The following is an 18,978-nucleotide window of genomic DNA, read 5'->3' on the forward strand; positions in this document are numbered from 1 at the left end:
TTGCACAAGACATTAAACGTATTTAAAACTATTGCTCGCTTGCTTTAACAGTATAGTGACAGAGCTAGAGCATAGAGTTAAATACGTTTAAATGTCTTGTGCAAGTCACCCTTAAAGTTACACTAAAGTCTGTTACAGTTCTTTTCGTGTTTTACATATTTTTCCTCAATATTTTTTCCTAGTGAAACATAATTTAAGGTAATAAACAATAATACATTGGAGCTGTCTAACTGATTTTGAATATGATATCCCTGTAAGAAGACTATTACAAATTCAGCTTTATTGAACAGAACTTTACTTTTTCGAGCCCGTTGAACTCTTTTGTATGGAACGACATATTATACTTACTCACTACCTTTCATACAAATATAATTTACGTGTATTGTATATGTGTATATAAAATGTATTTATTACATATAAGTAAGCAAGTTTTTTTTAAATTAAGATGCAGTAAGTGCACAAAATACCTACATTGTTTCTTTTTACTATGTCTCGCATTTAGAAATAGAATAAGTGTAAGAGCTACTGGGCTACAAGTCATCCAAAGAGTTTTGCCATGTTTCAACCTCAACAAAGGCGACTCGACGGGACAAAAACTATCTTTTATCACTCTGTGTGTCACTAAACAAACATTCGTTACAATGGAGGTAGAGATAGGAAAGTGAAATTTTGTCGTGGAAATAATCTTTTTGTCTGGAGTTTTTTATATTTTGTTATTTTTTTTGTTTTGTTATCAAACATACGAAAGCATCTTTGTTTTTTGCTTTCATGTAGGCTAATTTTAATCCAATACACTGGACGCACATAGTATAATAGTTTTAAATTATGTTTTTTTTTTAATTAATGAACTATATTTTTATTTTTTGGTAGGTATGCATTTAATTTTGAATCTTAATATAACATTTGTTATGATTGTGTCTATGTTTGATTGTAGAGGTAATTTTAATCAAATACACCGCTTGACCTACCAGACTACATTTCTTGTATTCATAAATTTAGTCTATCATAAAATAAATGTTAAATTTGGAACGCTGTCAATTCACAATGCCTCTTGAAAGGTTAATTACCAGCAATGATTTTACTTTTTTAATCACTTAATTCTACTTTACTGCCGGCCTGTATTAAAAAATATCGATTGAAAATCAAGTTCAGGTTTACAATGTGGGTTCCTTATGTATGATAATGTTAATACCTATATCTGTGTACTCGATTTTCGAAACATATATTTAAGGCAAATTTTGTGTTAGTGCAGTAAATTTAAATGTTAACTGCAAGTTTTAGTTAGTCACTTTTACAGCCCAGAAATTAATTTTAGCAGAAACAATGTTTCATATTTTTTACAATGCATCCCCAAAACACCTAAACTCCAGGTAGGCAACATTCGAATACCAAAACGCCATCAACTTTCACACAGCGTACCTTTGCCGCGATTTTTCTGTTCTGTGGACTCTACTCTGTGGCGCGATAACGGTGTTTCGCGCCTGACCCACTTCCGGCAAGTGTGCCGTCTTGCCGCCCTCAAAACGCAACAATGCAATCGAAAACAAACCTTAAATCCTTCGGAAAACGATTACTTTCAATCCGAAAAACGAGACATTAGTAAAATTATTTGTCTGGTGATTATGTATTTTATGTCAATGGAGATATAGTTTCGTTTTGAGGTGTTAAGTCGTGAGGTCAGTGGCCTCCTTGAAGATGATGGTCTATATTGTCTATGTTTATTGTTTTGGAGAAGGATTCAGATACCTACTGATAAGATAATGGTAGATGCGGGATTAGCAAACATGGCAGTTTAATTTAATTGTTTATAAAATCACTGAGGTATCATTATACCTTAATGATAAGACGGTCGAATGGCGTAGTGGTTAGTGGCCCTGACTGCTGTGCCGATGGTCCCGGGTTCGATTCCCGGCTGGGGCAGATATTTGTTTAAAGACACATGTTTATATTTAGTATGTATCTATCTATGTATTTGTGTAGATATATCAGCTGTCCGACACCCATAACACAGGTTCTACCTAGCTTGGGATCGGATGGTCGTGTGTGAGATGTCCCTACATATTTATTTATTTATTTATTTATATAATATCACGGTCACTAGATAAAATATTATATGATTCATCTATTTTCCACTTAGAAGTAGGAACAAACAAACTATTTGCAGAAATGTGATGGCCTATACACCGGCAACCCATCACGTCTACTTCCAATGAAAGAATTTAACGGTTTACGCCTATATAGTACGGGTTGGGACTCGACTATCAGATGTTATTGAGCTGCCGATTCCGAAACAGCAACCGGGACCTGTCGGGAGATGTCGATATATACTACTTGTACCTATGTATGTACACTATTGGAGGTAGGTTAATAAACCAGTTAGTTGAAGCTCAGCCACCATGTTTCATTGACACCTTTACAGGACTCACGGCCTATCGCGTCGTCCAAAGCACGAAGGAGTCCAGAAAAAAACCACATATAGTTCTTTAAATAAAATAGATTTTAAAAAAAACAACCACATGAAATCGGTCACCTATCTAAACGCTTAACATCAATGATCAGTTACGATCACTGAAGCAAGCTCAACTACGGACGCTTCTAGGTTGGACTTTAGTATAATGGCGTATTTTATAGTATGGTAACACTCTGGCGAAAAGTGGGTGCAGCAATGCACCTCTGCCTACCCCGCAAGGGAGTACATTAGTACAAGGCGTGAGTGCGTGTGTGTGTGTGTGTGTTTTTTTTAGTTTGGTATATTTTTACGGCCTATCGTATAATGGCGTATAGTTTGGTATATATTTACGTAGCCCGCATGATTTACTAAACCTATCTAAGTCGCATGCTATAAAATGTAATGAAATTTGTTATCACTTATTTTATTATCAGTGAAACCAAGCCAGAATGCTCTACATACATTTCTGAATACCGATTTACAATACAAGTTACGTAACACGTAAAGTGGCAAGTTGCATAATGTACCTACGTTAGGTTTCTAGGTTTCTACCTATATGTCCTATGTAAAATAGCCGACATAAGTATTAGTATTTAGACCACTTAGTCATCATAATTTTGTTATTAAGAATCATCATACTTTATGCTAAAAACACCTATTGATGGACATAAAATTAACAAGAAAATGAAGCGTAGGTTCTGGCTGCGGTATTCTAACAGCACAGAAGTTTTTACATCTCTCAATAAACCTCTTATTTCCTTCACAAAATAGGTATATGTACATTCCTCACAAATCAGTCAACGAGGCATGATAATTATAACTGTATTTGCATAAAAATATTATAGAATACTTATACATATTATAATGTAGGTATAGCTTGTAAATATTGTATTACTTATGGACCCTAAAAAGAAAAGGAAAGTGGAAGTCAAACTTAACTATAACAACAAAAGAGACGTGCAATACAATACTCTTTATTTGCAACATAGCTATTGTAAATTCCAGACGCTTTCATTGAACTCCACAAAGTGTCTAGCAAAGTCTATCTTAACTTTGGAAGTCCGCTGAAGTCCTATTGACGGTCCGTCAAATTGACAAAAGATGCAACAGGTAGCGCAGTCGCGTGTCGCCTATAAGAAACTACGTCTTTTCAACTAACTGCCAGTCCATAACTGGTAGTTACTTCCATACGATTTTGACAGATAGTTACTTTTGATTATGTCAAAATCGTATGAAAGTAACTACCAGTTGGATATATAGAGTTATAGAAACTGGCAGTAAGATGATTCCAATTACGAAGAAATACGCGATATTTTATTTATTATTAATATATTGCGAATTCGGTGAGAATTAATAACATTTCATTGGATACGTCGATACTTATTGTATAAGTCGATAGATAAAATCTACAGGATTTCATTGTGGAATATCTCTTAAACCGAAAAATGTCTCCATAACGCCACAGGAATCGTCTTAGTTGAAACAATGTATAGTTTGCGCTTCAGAATCAAACTGTTCATACTTCACCTACCAACCTGTCAATCATCTTATAAAATTACGGTCACTAACTCAGTAAGCAACCAAGTGGGCCAATTCATTTAATGATTAAAATCTAATTGACGTTGCCTCCACCTGTAGTAATAATATGTCTATGTAAAGAGAAAGTAGGTCCAGAGTTATACCTACATACCTAGGCATCACCTGCTTTGCTAGGTAATCATTTAGCGCTTCTAGAGATCTTGTCCTGAATCTCGCCTAGATTATTTGTAGGTATGTGTTTGTGTGTTATCCTAACTAATATTATAAATGCGAAAGTAACTGTGTCTGTCTGTCTATCTGTCTGTTACTATTTCACGCCAATACTACTGAACGGATTTAAATGAAATTTTGTGTAAGTATATATGGTCTAGACCCTGAGAAAGAACATAGGCTACTTTTTATCCCGGAATTCCCACGGGAAAACTTTTTAAGGCGAAGCGAAGCTCGCGGGCACAGCTTGTTTATTAATAATAACTGGTATAACCTAGAACATTAGATGTATTTTAGTAATTCAGTGGGTTACTCTAGATTTATAATTCTATATAATATACAAGCTGTTCCCGCGAGCTTCGCTTCGCCTTAAAAAGTTTTCCCGTGGGAATTCCGGGATAAAAAGTAGCCTATGTTCTTTCCCAGGATCTAGACCGTATGTATACCAAATTTCATTCAAATCCGTTCAGTAGTTTTGGCGTGAAAGAGTAACAGACAGATAGACAGACAGACAGACAGACACAGTTACTTTCGCATTTATAATATTAGTAAGGAAGGATTATTGAATATAATATAAAAAGGCGAAATAAATAAGTAAGGTTAGTTAATTTAATTTCAAAAGTGTTAGAAACAATAAAAAATTTTGTGTTGGTCCAAAGAGTTTGAATAGGTTGTTAAATTATATACCTACTGATCCACAAGATAATAAATTTTCAACAACAGTAAAACGACTTTGTAAGACTTAATTGCGAAACCTTGGGGTCAGTAACTCGGAATACGCGACTGAGTAATCTTGATCAAGAAATAAAACTAAAAATAAAAACTTAACACATTGTAGGTATTTATGATTAAGATCCCAATAACTCAACAAGTCATTATGGTTGTTACCACCCTCAGTAAAATGCTTTGATCCTAGTCGAAGAAGAAAGCTAAAAGGAGCTTTTTGTAAATATAGATTATATTTAGGTACTACATCGAATCTTCCACTGTATAGGTTAGGTACTTACATTATTTTATTTATTCTAGTTAGGTGATTTGAAAAATACCTACTTACTATGTTTGTGTGTAAAATATGGTTTGATTCATCTATCTTTCTACCTTTTATGATTAAAAAGTTTATGCTGGGTGTGGGTCTTCATATTAAACATGTAAGTAGTAGGTACCTGTTCTATTTAATGTAATACCTACCTAGATATACTACAGGTAGTAGTCAATAGTAGGTATATAGCTGGACGTGGAAAGCCAATGGATAATGGATATACATAGACAAAGAGGTCTTCAGTATGGAATGCAGCGCTATGTTGGTAAAGTAGGACTTAAGTTACGTGTACCTAAGTAATTTTACGCAATAAGAAAAACTATAACCAAAACTTTTTTAAATATTTTTTAAAATCATCGGATCCTTCCTTACATGATACACTTTTAGTAAAGCCTACAGGATGTGAATTTTTAAACCAGACGGCTATTTCGCTACCTGATTTGAATAAAATACTTGAATGCGAAGATCGTCAACCTTTCTTGGCGACAACGAAATCGGCGGCAGCCGGTTCGAATTCCAAACGGGACCGAGTTTCGAGCATAATTTCACTGACCCACATTCGAACTAAATACCTACAACCGAGGAGAATCTGGCGTTACATCAACGCTTTTTTAGGTCATTAAAAAGGTTTTTTTTGACCGTTAAGTGTTAAATATTTGTTCAATTAGCGGTGCATCTCGCGATACCTTACAGATTCGCGCACTTTTTATTTTTACTTAAGCACTTACGAATTTTATTCTCATGTGATTGAGGCTATAAACATTAATCCAAAGTGCCGTTATATTAATGATTGGCTGTTTGATGGATAAACCCTTGCCGTGCGGACAAAGAAAAAGGTTTATCGTTTTAAATTGTTCCCTGGAAGGCACAAGTCACGAGGCAAAGAGCCTTTCCTGTCTAGTTGGTTTTATTTCCCAGTGCGAACACAGAAGCCAGTGCAACAACCTATGATTGCAGGGCCGTTATACCTGATCGTCTTGGTTGAGCACTGATTAGTATGGAAAAAACAGTAGCTCAACCATTACCTAGCGGCTATTTTAATTTAATGTTATATCAGTTGCTCCGAGAATTCTTCAGAAAAGTATGTTTTTAAATGCTGTACCCTGCTATCACCCTATTGCGAAAGGCAGAGTGTTTAACATTACACAAAGGTTAAAGGACAAGAGGCCATCATAATAATATCAAAATTCGAATGTAGGTAGGTGGGTACTTATTAGTCTTATCAAATTAAAAGGCCCTTAGCATAAATAATTTACCAACTAAATATTTAACTGTTATATAAAAAAGCAACCTACGGACGCAGGTAATAAAAAAAACTGAAACTTATGTAAAGTATTTTAAGAAGTTAATTAAGATATTCACCTGTTAAGCGGCGGCCAAGACGAAAACTTGCACAGTTCACTGCGAACTCATTATCCAGCACAGGATTTAACAGTTATTTCTACTTTTGTAGAAGACTCCCGTTTTGAAACCAAACGAAACGTTTTTTAAACCATAAAAAAAATTAGTCAAGAAATTGGGTTATTGAAAAACCTTATTTTGACAGACCGCGCGCGCGCTTTTTGTTTTTTTTTATTCCCGTGGCTTGGACTGGAGACCTTGACCGCCGGAGTGCGCGGTTCAACTGAGCACCGAGCTTTCGCTGGGGCAGCGGCTGCGCCCTCGCAATGGCTATGTAAATTACTTTCTGACAGTTACTTTTCGCTTCGCTGCACTGATTCCGGTCAGTTCGCATTTTCTTGTGGCACAAAGCTTTTGCGATTCACGATCGAGGATATTCTCATTCGCTTGAACGCCAGAAAAGTGACAGTAGGACGCCATTAACAAAGGAGAAAAAACGCATTTGTTTTTGATTTGTTTAGAGGAGGTAAATATTTTTTAAGTAGGCCGTAGTAGGAGACTATTTTTTGAAGAAGAACCTCTGGCAAGACGAGTTTAACAGAGCGTGGGACACCCTCCAGCCCTCTAGCCCGGCCTTTGACAATATAAAACTGTATGGGGAAAACCTGTTGTGTGTGGCGCTCCTTGGCAGATGCCTTGCTATGTCTAGTTGTCTAGTAATGCACGATTGAGGGTTGATGGTGATTATGACGTGATGATGTTGAAATTCATGACGACAGAAATTAATCGGTAAGTTTAAATACTCATAGGATCCAGAGTTAAGTTCCATGATAAAGCATTAAATCTAATATTTTTTAGATAAAAAAGATGTAAGTAAGTAGGTAAGTAACTATATGTAGAGGTTCTTTTATAGGTTCTCCTTCAAAACTAAGAGATATCATTTTATACCTCTATATATTTCAAACTATTGAGGTCGCCCGAATAGTGTCCATAGAATTATTTCAATCAACAACCAGCAAATATAGTTCGTCAAGGTTTATCAACAGTTATTGGTAGAAATATTAAAATTAATAGTTGGCCTCGAAAAGCTTCTTGGTAGGTACAACGGACGCCCTTGTAGTGTGGTTTTAAATATTTTTCACATAAACTACAATTTTTTTTTTCATTTTTCATTTTTTCATAGGAACTACCTGCTACTGTATACATTTTGTACTTATAAGTACTTATTAGAATGGTTAAGTATTAACTTTTGATTGAAGATTTAGAATGTTCGATAAAATAAAATGTTAACCGCTTGTAGTTATAAGTAGTAGTAACTATATACTTAGTAGGGTGGAATTTTATCAGAATTATGTTTCCATTCCCAGGTTAATGTAAATAAAACCAAGTAAACCAACCCTTAAATCGTAAAAAAAATATCAGCTCTACCATGGTAGATGTTAAAACGTATCTACAGTCGTCGAAATATAATAGGCCCGTTTGGACAGCTCCAAAATGTATGGGATGACAGCTGGTGTCAAACCTAAATCATGAAAAATCTAAACAATAAGTAACTTTTGGTGCCTTAATTGTTCTTTTTTCGTTCGGCCGTTAAATAATAAGCCAGATTATGTGTCTTTTTATGTATTTCATCAAGTAAATCAAGAGTAAATAGCAAATTTGTGTAGCTGTCCAAACGGGCCTATTATAGTATTTCGACGACTGTATACGTTACGATGTTAAATCTTGGTTAAAACCTATTCAACCCATAAAGTATGTGACAGCTCTGCTAGCTGATTAAAAAATGTGGTTGACCTGACGAAACGAAGTTCACCACTCTGTTTGCGAAACATAGATAAAAAGTTATTCCTACATACATACAACCATCCTGACGTCCCCCAGCAGGGGCAATGGGCTTTGAGAAGATTTCTCCATCTGACTCGATCTTGGGCAGCGGCTGCGAGATCTTCCCACTCCATCCCCACAACCTTTGTCTCACTCTCCACAGAACGTCACCAGGTTGTTTTTGGGCGGCTTCTTTTACGTCTTCCAGATGGCTGCCAGGTGAGTACGCACTTCGAAGGAGTTTCTTCAGGGTCTTCTAAGGGTATGTGACCCAGCTACGTTATTCCTAAGAATATTGATTTAAAAATACCTACTCTGTGATAAAAACAAACGTCAAACCCGCACTACACAGGCCAAGACTAACTGTCAACTGTCAGATACTTCATACTTCTTAAAAAGTTTTGGATCGGATTCGGCTAACAATAATTCTCAAAATAAAAAACTATTTTATCAAAATTCACGCGAAATTGTAGTGTTTAATGTTTAATAGTTACTCCTTTCAGCGCGTCGTATAATTTTACCAAGGTAGGTAGGTAAAACTCAAATAAATTAAATAATGTGCTCATTCAAATCTTGCTCGAAAGAAATCTCAAAACTATGAATGAAAACACGTGCAACTCCAAATTAAATTCTATTTTTTAAGTATGAATGCACTTGTACTATGATTCAGTGCTATTACTAAGTTAATACTCTTTGCCATTACAGAAATACGATTTAAAATATAATTGCAATTATAACCTCAAAAACAGCGTGTGTTTTTAATTGTTGATCTAAATATTTGATTATTGTTGAAACATACGTTTACTATCCTATTCATAAAATAGTCATTTAATTTGAACATTCATTATATTTTTATTTTTTTAGGTTCTTATCATGACTGAGAAACCGAATCAGCCGATTAAAAAGGCTAAGAAAAGAAAACTCAGTGTTAAAGAAAACACAGCTGAAGACCCAAAATTGTCGAAAAAAGAAAACACTAAACCAGAAAACCAGCAACTGCCAAAAAAACCTAAGAAGAAAAAGGCTAAAAAGGCACTTTCTCTTAATGATGAAGAAATACTTAAAAAATATCCCGTCCTGAGCGACCAGGCCCTCATCACCAAGTTTTCAGCTGTGAAAGTCTCTAACAATCAAAAAGGTACATGCTAATTATTTTCTTATCACTTCATGTGCAAATCAAAGTAGATAGTTATGGGTATTTCACACACTTAACCACCTGTGGGTCAATAACTTTAGAAAATGGGAGCGGTTGAGTACAACAACTTGTGGCACTCATAGGGAGGCACCTTTGTCCAGGAGTGGACAGTAGTGATTAACCACTCACGTCCTGGTGACCCATTGGTAAACCAGACACAATATAATTTTAATTTTCTCATTAAAATTATAATATAATTTTAATTGTAAGTGGTAAGGAATTCAATTCAAACAAAAGTTACAAATCTTCTACAGCATATAATTAAGATAAGATATTATGATTTTGGATTAATCAATTAAATAATATTTCAACTTCTAGGACGAATAAGACAAGCACTAAGAGACAGTCTGAAGGGCATCTCCGATGCTTCCCTTCCTGACATCCTCAACAACAAGATCCAAATGATACTGAAAAGTTCAGACAACCTCACAGAAACAGATCTGAGGAAGATTAGAATTCTGTATAACATGCTTAAAACAGCTACAACCCCAAAAACTGATGCATCCGAGCAAACCGAAGGTGACATCGAGACAGCTGATGATAAAGAAGAAAAAGTTGGTGAGGTAAAAGAAGAGAAAAAGGCAAAAAAACAAAAGAAAAATAAGGATAAAACAAATGGTGATGAAAATATAGGTGAGGATGGTGATGCTGCAAAAAAAGATGACAAAAAGGATGTAAAAGTTAAAGGACCTAAGAGATATGTGGTCTTCATTGGTAACTTGCCCATTGATGTTGAGAAAGAGCAAGTGAGTATTTTGTTTGTGTTATGGTTTTATCTACCTCTTTTTAGATACAGAAGATATAATATCATTGGTTCATCATCATCATCAGCCTATCCACTGCTGGACGTAGGCCTCTCCCACTCAGGCACGCCACTGGATGCGATCTATAGCTTTCTATATTATTGGTTATCTAGGTATAACTCCCACAAAAAAGAAACGTAGCATAAGTTAACATGAATTTTCATTATTTAAAATGTCATTTAAATTTGCAGATTCTAAAGCATTTCTCGGATCTAAGTGACCAGATTACCGATTTACGGATGCCCAAAGTAATCGAAGGGAAAAAAGCCGCCATCGCGTATCTGGAATTGAAAGATGAGCCAAGTTATGAGGTAAATATAATATTCAATACATAAAATACTTATTAACGCCATCTATCGTCGGGTAGCTAAACTAACAATTCTAATGAACAATAGCTTATTAACGCCCTCTATTGTCAAGTAGCCAAACTAATTAATAAAAATAATGTAACTGACCCAGTGTTAATCTATTGTTTTGTTTTTACAGCTGGCTTTATCAAAGAATCACACTATGCTGGCGAACAGAAGGATCAATGTAATGTACACCACCCAACAGGGCAGCAAAATAGGCAAAACCGAAGCTAAAGTAAGTTGTCTGTGTATTGTGTGTTTTGTGCGATAGATGCGGTTTCTGTGTGTTGGACTGTGCGAGTTTTCTATACAAATGGAAATACTTATTAGCTACGTTCAAACACGCATTTACACAACATGCTGCTTGATGCGTGGCAGTGTAAGATAAGAACCGCCTACGATTCTTATTATTGCCTCCTTTTTTAACCGACTTCGAAAAAAGGAGGAGCATCTCAATTCGTCTGTATGTATGTTTTTTTTTTGTACGCTAAATTCCCCGAAACCCTGCAGATAGCATCAGATCATCCAGCAGGTGGTCTGCCAACATCTCTTCGTCCGTCTCTAGGCCACCATTGTGTGACCGCCTTTGTCCATCTTCCGACCTCCCGACGAGCCAAGTGTCCCGCCAACTGCCATTTCAGGGCTCTATTCCGCGACCCGCATACCGATATACACTTTAGTCTTTTGGCGGTTTTTCATTATAATTAAATATATTTTTCAGGGAAAAGCGGCCAAATTAGCAGCACTACAAAAGACTGGGCAGTTGTTGGGCAGCATTCCCCTCAATAAGAAGAGAAGTCAACGGCGAAAGAAGCAGAGAATAGCACTAGCCAAGGAGGCGAAAGAGAAAGAGACATAAGTATTGTAACATAATGTTGAAATTAGATTATAACATTTTATGGCTATATGAAAAAGTTTTTGGAAGTGAAAAGTTTACATTTACAATTCAGTAAATATATTTTATTGAAGTTAAACAGTTATTTTCTTACTATCAATACCTCCTACATAACTCAGTGGAAGCCCATTTATCAAAGTTACAATCTAACGGATTCTTATTTCAATGTTTTTTTTAGTCACTAGGTTTTGTAGTGTTGCAAAAAGGCTAGAATGTGTATAATTGCATTGTAAGTTAGTTGAAAGTAACTTTTATTCCGACTTTACCCTTTTTGCAATACATAATAAGGAATACCTTATCATTATTCATAAGTAATGAAGTATTAAAATTCTGTCAGGAATGATGTGAATACTAAAATTGACTGGTTATTCATCGGGAAGATTAATTAATTAAGATAAGTACAAACTAAATATAGCTTATTAATGAAAATAATTCCTACAGCACCTAGAGCCTAGAGGTCGAATATGAATGAAACAAATTCAGAGTGCTTCAAAAATTATTTATTTATATTCGTATATATACTTTATATATTTATTTTATCATTAAAAATCAATCGTACACACAAAATAAAACCATTCTTGAGTCTCACGACAATCACCTTTTCTGACAACTTGACCTTAAGTAGAATTATAATTAAAAAATAACTAGAAAACGATAATAATTTATGCTTTAAAATATAAAAAAATATTCGAGTCTATGGATAGAATGCACAACATTATTGTTATTACAAAACAATACTGAATTTAATATTATAAGAAACAAAATCGTAATTATAATACTTTTATGATATTCATTACACATAAAATACTTCAAAATTAAGTATTTGACTACTTAATTACGACAAAAGAGTTAAAAAGTTTGTCTATAACTATCTAAAAAGATCTCACAAAAATAGGCAATATGCAAGAAATAATTAAGACCAATTTGTTAAGCTGTTTTGCAGTAAGTAAAATGTCATGATAAGTACGAAACGAACACTGCCAATTAATACAAAATTACAAGGAATCTAAAATATGCCCATTATTACAACCAACAGTAGATACAGTTGCTATTTTATGGCAGTTTAACCGAAATAGCTGCACCGCGCCTTTTAGGTAGACAAAAAAGTTGTCGTTTTCCCTATTATACGGTTGTATTTACCCGGTACTTAGGTCCAGATTTTGGACATTTAGGTAAACGAAAAATGTATGTGAGAAAACGACAACTTCCATAGTCTGCCTAAACTGTCAAACATTGTAGCGAGCGCGAAAAATTTGACAACCGATTCAAATTCGACATGAGTTATTTATTGTCGCTACTGAACGCCAGGGGAGTGGGAATCGTATTAAAGTAAAATTTTACGTGCTCTCTATTATACGCTGTATCTACTTTTCATAGTGCGTGGTATAACTATTCCTGTACCTTTGAATTACATGGGATTATCTTTTAAGAACTCATTCACAAATTAGAATTGATACACATTATTGATAATAGGCAGTAAATAAAATGTCAAAGGTAAAAATATAAAATTCACCAGATTAACTTCTGTAATAAATAAATAGAATTCACAATAGCTCTACTCATACAAACAGATACCATAGGTACCTTCTAATATTTAATTCATACATTCTACATTCGTATTATTATTTTTCTTATTGAAATGTCCATTATTAATTCGAAATTTTACTTTAAAACCTGAGAGTTAAGACTGGTTTTCCATTGAATCGATACATTCTTAGTTAGTTTATAATATGTTACTATATCCTCTATTTCGAAATAGGCCCTAAATCTATACACATATTTCTGATTCAATTTCTAAAGGTAATTATTACTTCTATGTTTAATTAAGCTGAAGTTTTAAAGGAGACATATCAGAATGGCTGTAATATACATATTGTCTATATTATCTTGGTTACTAAGAGAGTAGTTATGCAAGCCATTTGAAAATGTCTAACTAACAAACATTAATATTCACCGTTTAAGAAGAAATAGAGAATTCAGTTTTGTAAGATGAAATGTTTATTACACAGCACTCAATCATACATTCAATAAAAACTCACTCAACACAATCCTACAACTTCAAAACTGGCCACTTACAAGAAAATCTGAGAGTATTTTTTTAATTAATGAAAAAATGCCGCGATTTTTAAAATACTGTTTCGTTGGTTAGCAAATGATTATAAAAATAATTATTCAAGTGACAATTAAATACACTATTACTATATTTAATTTCTAAAATTACGACCTAAACACATTTTTGACTTATTATAGACATCTAAGTAAGTTTATATACAACTAAAAATTAAATACATAGGACAACGATATAGTGTGCGTTGTTGGATTCCTAGAAATAAAACAAGAATCATATTCCTGCTCACATATTTTCACATGAGATTCTAGAAATATACATGTCGCGTCCAAATTTGAGACCTAAGTCCCAAGTCGCAAAGTTCATTTTGGTTCGGAATGTTTGGCTTCACCTTATCGAGACTAGAAGCATGATTATGCTTTTTTTGTAAACCAATTTTTTATTATTTTTATTATGTTTTATTTAGATGTATGTACCTCTAAATTATCTCACCACGGTGACAAACCCAAATCACCGACAAATAAGAATAAATTGTGTAATAGGTATTGATTAAATAAGTTCTAGGCTTACGTTATCTGAATTTAAAGTTTATTTTTGAAGGATACTAACAAAGAGAAACGCAGGGTCATACTTATTGCATAAATAACCAATTTGTCATTAACGTTGTAAGGCAGTGTATGTCTGTAATGCATTTGAAAATAATGTATGATAATAAAATAAAATCACAAAAATCCTGAACGATTTGGCACTAATTAATTCTAGGCTACGTTCATAATAGGCGAACTGTCATCGTCTTTGTAAGATACGTATATCGTCGTAAGATACGTATAGGCTGAGAACCATAGACATTATTTTATCTAGTTTTGCACTAAATATTATTCTTTTTTAAACGACTTTGAAAATACAGAGGTTTTCAATTCGTTTGTATGTACTTTTATGTATGTCTACCGATATCTTCGCTATTTGTGGGCCGATTTTGATAATATATTTTTTATGTATTGGTTGTGCCTCTGGGTTCAACATTTTATTTAAATAATGTCTTCTGCCTATCAGTATCATTCATGTTCTTTTTCTCTGCTAATGTTCTGTACCTTATTAAGTCAAATAGAGTTGAAACGTAAAAGATTTTAACACAATAAGCCAAAATCTAACTAATATTAATCGTTGACACATAAAGCTACGTTTTTTCTAATACATAATCTAATCGGTTTTTGCAAGTCGTCCGATTATGACTGTCAATTTTTTTTAAATGTTTTTTGACAGTTTTCAACGGACGACTAACACTAACTGACGTTAACTCGAGCCTAAACGCCTAAACATTTACTTAAACTGTATTTTTACAATCATTTTACATAATATTACAAACGTTCAACATTTGTTATCTAATCCGAGAGTTTATCGATTATAAATCGATTGAATGTCAAGTCTTTATCTAACCACTTTATGTCTTTTTAATTAAGTTTTGCCTCTCTATGCATTCCACAAGTTATTGCCAAATCTTATGCAAAACCTTTTCACCATATTGCTTATTTTCATTAACCTTAGATCTAACTCACTCCATAAAAGACTTAATTTAACACTTGTGGATCTAACGTCTACTTACAGGCACAGTTGCTGCCTATTTTGTAAAACACTCTTTTGATTTTACATTTTATTTCTAGACCAGACAAAATGTATCTTGATCAATGCGCATACACTATCTAGGTCAATTTCTAAGAGCGGGTGCTGGAATGTATTGCGCTATGTCATTGGTGTTACAGTATATGACAGCTGTGTTGCAGATTCAATAGTGCCTGGATGACCGCTATTTTGTTCTTCATAACACATTTATCCAGTAACAGTCGAGCTGTATTATGACCTGTGCTGCGGATACAATAGTGCGCAAATGACCGCTATTTTGCTCTTCATTTTCGTGGATTCTAGTACAGTATCAGTCTAGCTGTAGATTTTGGTTACTACTACACTCTTTATGACACTTACGCTGAGTTGCAGAAAGGATCATTAAGTTAAAGGTATTGTATTCTTTTTTTAATTCAGTAAGAACAATTCAGTAACAATTAAGTTAATGTCGGCATTAAATCTATGCACGTCTCTTTCTGTCCATATACTGTCAAAGCAAGGCAGCTATACATTTAAGGTCGACATTAGCTTAAAGTCCCTTTCTGCAACTCAGCGTTAGCCCCAATTTCTCCATACTCGGTTATCTAACCTACAGGGATTGCTTCATCAATTATACGTCATCTCCATATAAAATTCTTGACAGATGTGTCAAAAGGCTCAAAAGTCAACCACGAATACCTGGTAATGATTTAACCGACTATGGCGAAATTGGCACTTTTATCCAGTAACAGTCTAGCTGTAGCTTTTGGTTACTACTACACTCTTTATGACACTTAATCGGTCTTCTATCTATCTATCATGGCGAGCTGATTTTCCGCATTTAGCCTCTAATAAGGTGGGCCATTATGCGTGAATTATAGGAATTATTAATCGGTCTCATATGTCACTGTAGCTATATACAGGGTGGTCTCACATCTGCGCCCACTGCTGCTCGAAGTACTGGCGCATGCAGTGGCCCGCGCGGCCCACGGGGCTGTAGTCCTCGTTGAACTCCTCGCAGTTGCTGAAGATTAGGCGCACGTCGGACGCGAACTCGCCCTTGTGCTTGTAGCTGGAATGTTTAAAGTCGGGTTAGTTAAATAAAGAAATAAATAAATATGTGGGGACGTTGGGCGAGTTGTAATGCTAGTGCAATCAGAGTGAATACTCGTAGCAGCATATCCATATTTGAGCTAGCTTCAGTGATCCTAACTGATCATTCAAGAAACACATGGCACGGTCACTCATTGGATGGGGGACCGATTTCATGTAAATGTTTTCTAGGCGCTTCCGTGCTTCGGATGGCACGCCCGGTTGCTGTTTCGGCAACAGTCGTTAAGCCTAGTCAGCTTCGGGCAGCTTGAAAACATTTGACAGTTGGGTCGCCCACTTACCCGAAAACTCTCTCAGCACAAGCTACTACGACGCTGGCCAAGTGCGGGTTGGTTGACCCCAAACACAAGCAAGCTTGTGCTGAGAGAGTTGTCGGGTAAGTGGGCAACCCGAGTTTCAGATGTTATCAAGCTGCCCAAAGATCTTCATAGGAAGAAGACCCGTTCCCCAGCAGTGGGGATGGTATGGAGTGTGATTAAGTGAAGTGATCTGCAGTTATAGTTCTATATCCCTCACCTGCCCTCCTGCAGTTTCCGCTTAATAGTGGACAGGTCCATGGGCGTCTTGATGGCCTTCTTGTACTGCGGGAACTGCTTGGTGTTGACGGGCAGGAGGAACGGCCACGCGTGCTCGTGGCATTCCAAGCAGCTTAGCAGGTTTCTGTGGGGGTTAGGGTGTTGGTTAGTGTGTAACAGGCAGGTTTGAGTGGAATAAATTATTATAATGGTTCTTATGATTTATGAAGAAATCTACATTTATGATGTCATGTCACCTTCCACTTGTCAATCGTCTAATACAAACACGCTGCATATTTATAATTGTTTTATTGATCCAGTTTAATAATATTTTAACAGAAATCGCGTCCAGGCGTCTATGGTAGCGTAGCTCCGAAACGGATTGTGGACAAAGGCGCTCACAGAATGGTGGGCCTAGAGACGGAAGCACTGTTGGCAGACCACCTGCTAGATGGTCCGATGATATCTGCAGGGTAGCGGGGAAGCAGAGGACCAGAGCGACACAGTATCGAAAACATTGGCGTACAAAAAAGGAGCACTATACCGAAGAGTGTGTGATAAAAGGCTGATCATGATGACTCACTTGCAACTAGCCAGGTCCTGCTTGGCTCGCCTCGCGCTGGTCTTCTCCTTCTTGGCTCGCGACAGCAGCGGCACATTCTCGGCGTCTAGCTCCGAGCCTGAGAAGGAGTACACTGCGGGATTCACTTCCAGCTATACCGGCCCAGCTACAGGGTGTTGCAAAAACGGTACCTAGTTATAATATTTCACGAATTTCTAAAGTTCGTAGAACAAAAGTTGATCGCAATGACCCTGATGAGTGACCTCTTTCCGGCTTACTATACCATTTTTGCATCACCCTGTATTTAAACACAAAGTGCCTAGTGTAATATATTGGACGAAAAACATAATGGGCTGAATAGTTTGGACATAATCAGTGTTTGTAAAAAATCCCTTGATTGTCAAATCAGATTAGCGTCAGTCGCAGACCTGGTGTTTTCCTATTCATTAATTTAGTGATACCCGCTATAGGAGCCCCCGTTTATCCGTTGCAAAGTTAAATATAAGGCTCTTGACTGTAATCGATAACCGATAAGGTAAACGTGTTCTAGAGTAGTGACTGCTACTAGTAAAACATAGTGTAGGACGCCCTTCAGCTAGATAATCTAGGTAGGGTGACAACTTGCAAAAGGTGGCTGGTAAATATTGGATGCGGAAAGATATATATCATATCCAGTAGCATGCTTTGGGAACGGACTACAGTGGACTGCTATAAGCTGAAGAAGATGTGTGACTCACCGTCCATACTATCCATGGCTTCACCGCTATCATCCAGCTCCATGGCTCTACTCGTGGCGCGCCGCTTCTCTGGAGACGGCCCGTCGGATTCCTCGAAGTCTGGAGGCGCTGAGGACAATGTAATGGAGTTTAGTAATTGTTATTTATTTATTTGATACTTTATTGCACGATAAATTATATGGTAGATAAGAAATAGCGTAGGGCTTAGGGTACTTCCTCGTGGAACTCTGTTCTTTAGAGGCAATAGTACGGTCCTACTTCTTAAAGTCGGGGGGTCTGTCATACATAGATGACACAATCATATGTAGGTAATAATGTGTAGTTAAGAAATAGTGTTGTACTCAGTACGCTTTCTTGTGGAACTCCATAGTTTATATACTCTAACTACTAACCGGGATGATGTACGATGCCGTTCTCTGGTTCCGCAACGTCGGCCATCTTGTCTCCTTCTCCACATTTCTCCGGAGTCTGTGTGACTGATGCTGAACAGTCTTCAGCGGTGGTTGACGTGGACGCGTGCGATGGAGCTGGACTGTTGGGTTAAAACAAATAAATACGTTTAGAACACTTACAGTAGGTACCTACTACACCAAATTTTCGCTCTCAAAAGTATGTAAGTATGAATATTTTCATGCTTCTGTACAAAAAAGTGCAAAAGTGGCGTATCTTTTTGTTACATAGGTATTTGAAAATTATATTCAGTGGTAAAAAGGTTCACCTTTTCAATTATGTTCAGGGT

General features: G+C 35.9%; 3 protein-coding genes across 4 annotated transcripts in view; 1 reads left to right on the forward strand and 2 right to left on the reverse strand.

Annotated features, from left to right (window-relative positions):
• Positions 1–6,869, reverse strand: part of LOC105391835 (serine proteinase stubble) — a 38,845-nt gene extending 31,976 nt beyond the window's left edge. The window contains exon 1 of the mRNA XM_038111480.2: positions 6,600–6,869. The gene's annotated coding sequence lies outside the window, so the exon portion shown is untranslated. The remainder of the gene's footprint in view (positions 1–6,599) is intronic.
• Positions 6,870–8,767: 1,898 nt separating this feature from the next.
• LOC105391830 (RNA-binding protein 34) lies at positions 8,768–11,724 on the forward strand. Of its 2 annotated transcripts, none has more exons than XM_038111500.2 (6): positions 8,768–8,927; positions 9,267–9,540; positions 9,916–10,343; positions 10,592–10,711; positions 10,887–10,985; positions 11,472–11,724. In XM_038111500.2, the coding sequence occupies exons 2-6, from the start codon at positions 9,276–9,278 to the stop codon at positions 11,607–11,609; spliced, it is 1,050 nt and encodes a 349-aa protein (XP_037967428.2). In that variant the 5' UTR covers positions 8,768–8,927; positions 9,267–9,275; the 3' UTR covers positions 11,610–11,724. The 2 variants fall into 2 exon arrangements, with proteins under 2 accessions (XP_037967428.2, XP_037967437.2); XM_038111509.2 differs by having other exon boundaries at positions 8,775–8,931.
• A 4,189-nt stretch (positions 11,725–15,913) lies between these two features.
• Positions 15,914–18,978, reverse strand: part of LOC119692209 — a 95,161-nt gene continuing 92,096 nt past the window's right edge. Inside the window, exons 46-50 of the mRNA XM_048633230.1 lie at positions 18,632–18,771; positions 18,240–18,347; positions 17,524–17,635; positions 16,942–17,085; positions 15,914–16,384 (exon numbers count right to left, since the gene is read on the reverse strand). Coding sequence (XP_048489187.1) covers positions 16,243–16,384; positions 16,942–17,085; positions 17,524–17,635; positions 18,240–18,347; positions 18,632–18,771 — 646 coding nt within the window. The 3' untranslated portion in view covers positions 15,914–16,242. The remainder of the gene's footprint in view (positions 16,385–16,941; positions 17,086–17,523; positions 17,636–18,239; positions 18,348–18,631; positions 18,772–18,978) is intronic.

Source organism: Plutella xylostella, chromosome 2, assembly GCF_932276165.1.
Source record: "Plutella xylostella chromosome 2, ilPluXylo3.1, whole genome shotgun sequence".
In the NCBI taxonomy this organism is placed as follows: domain Eukaryota; kingdom Metazoa; phylum Arthropoda; class Insecta; order Lepidoptera; family Plutellidae; genus Plutella; species Plutella xylostella.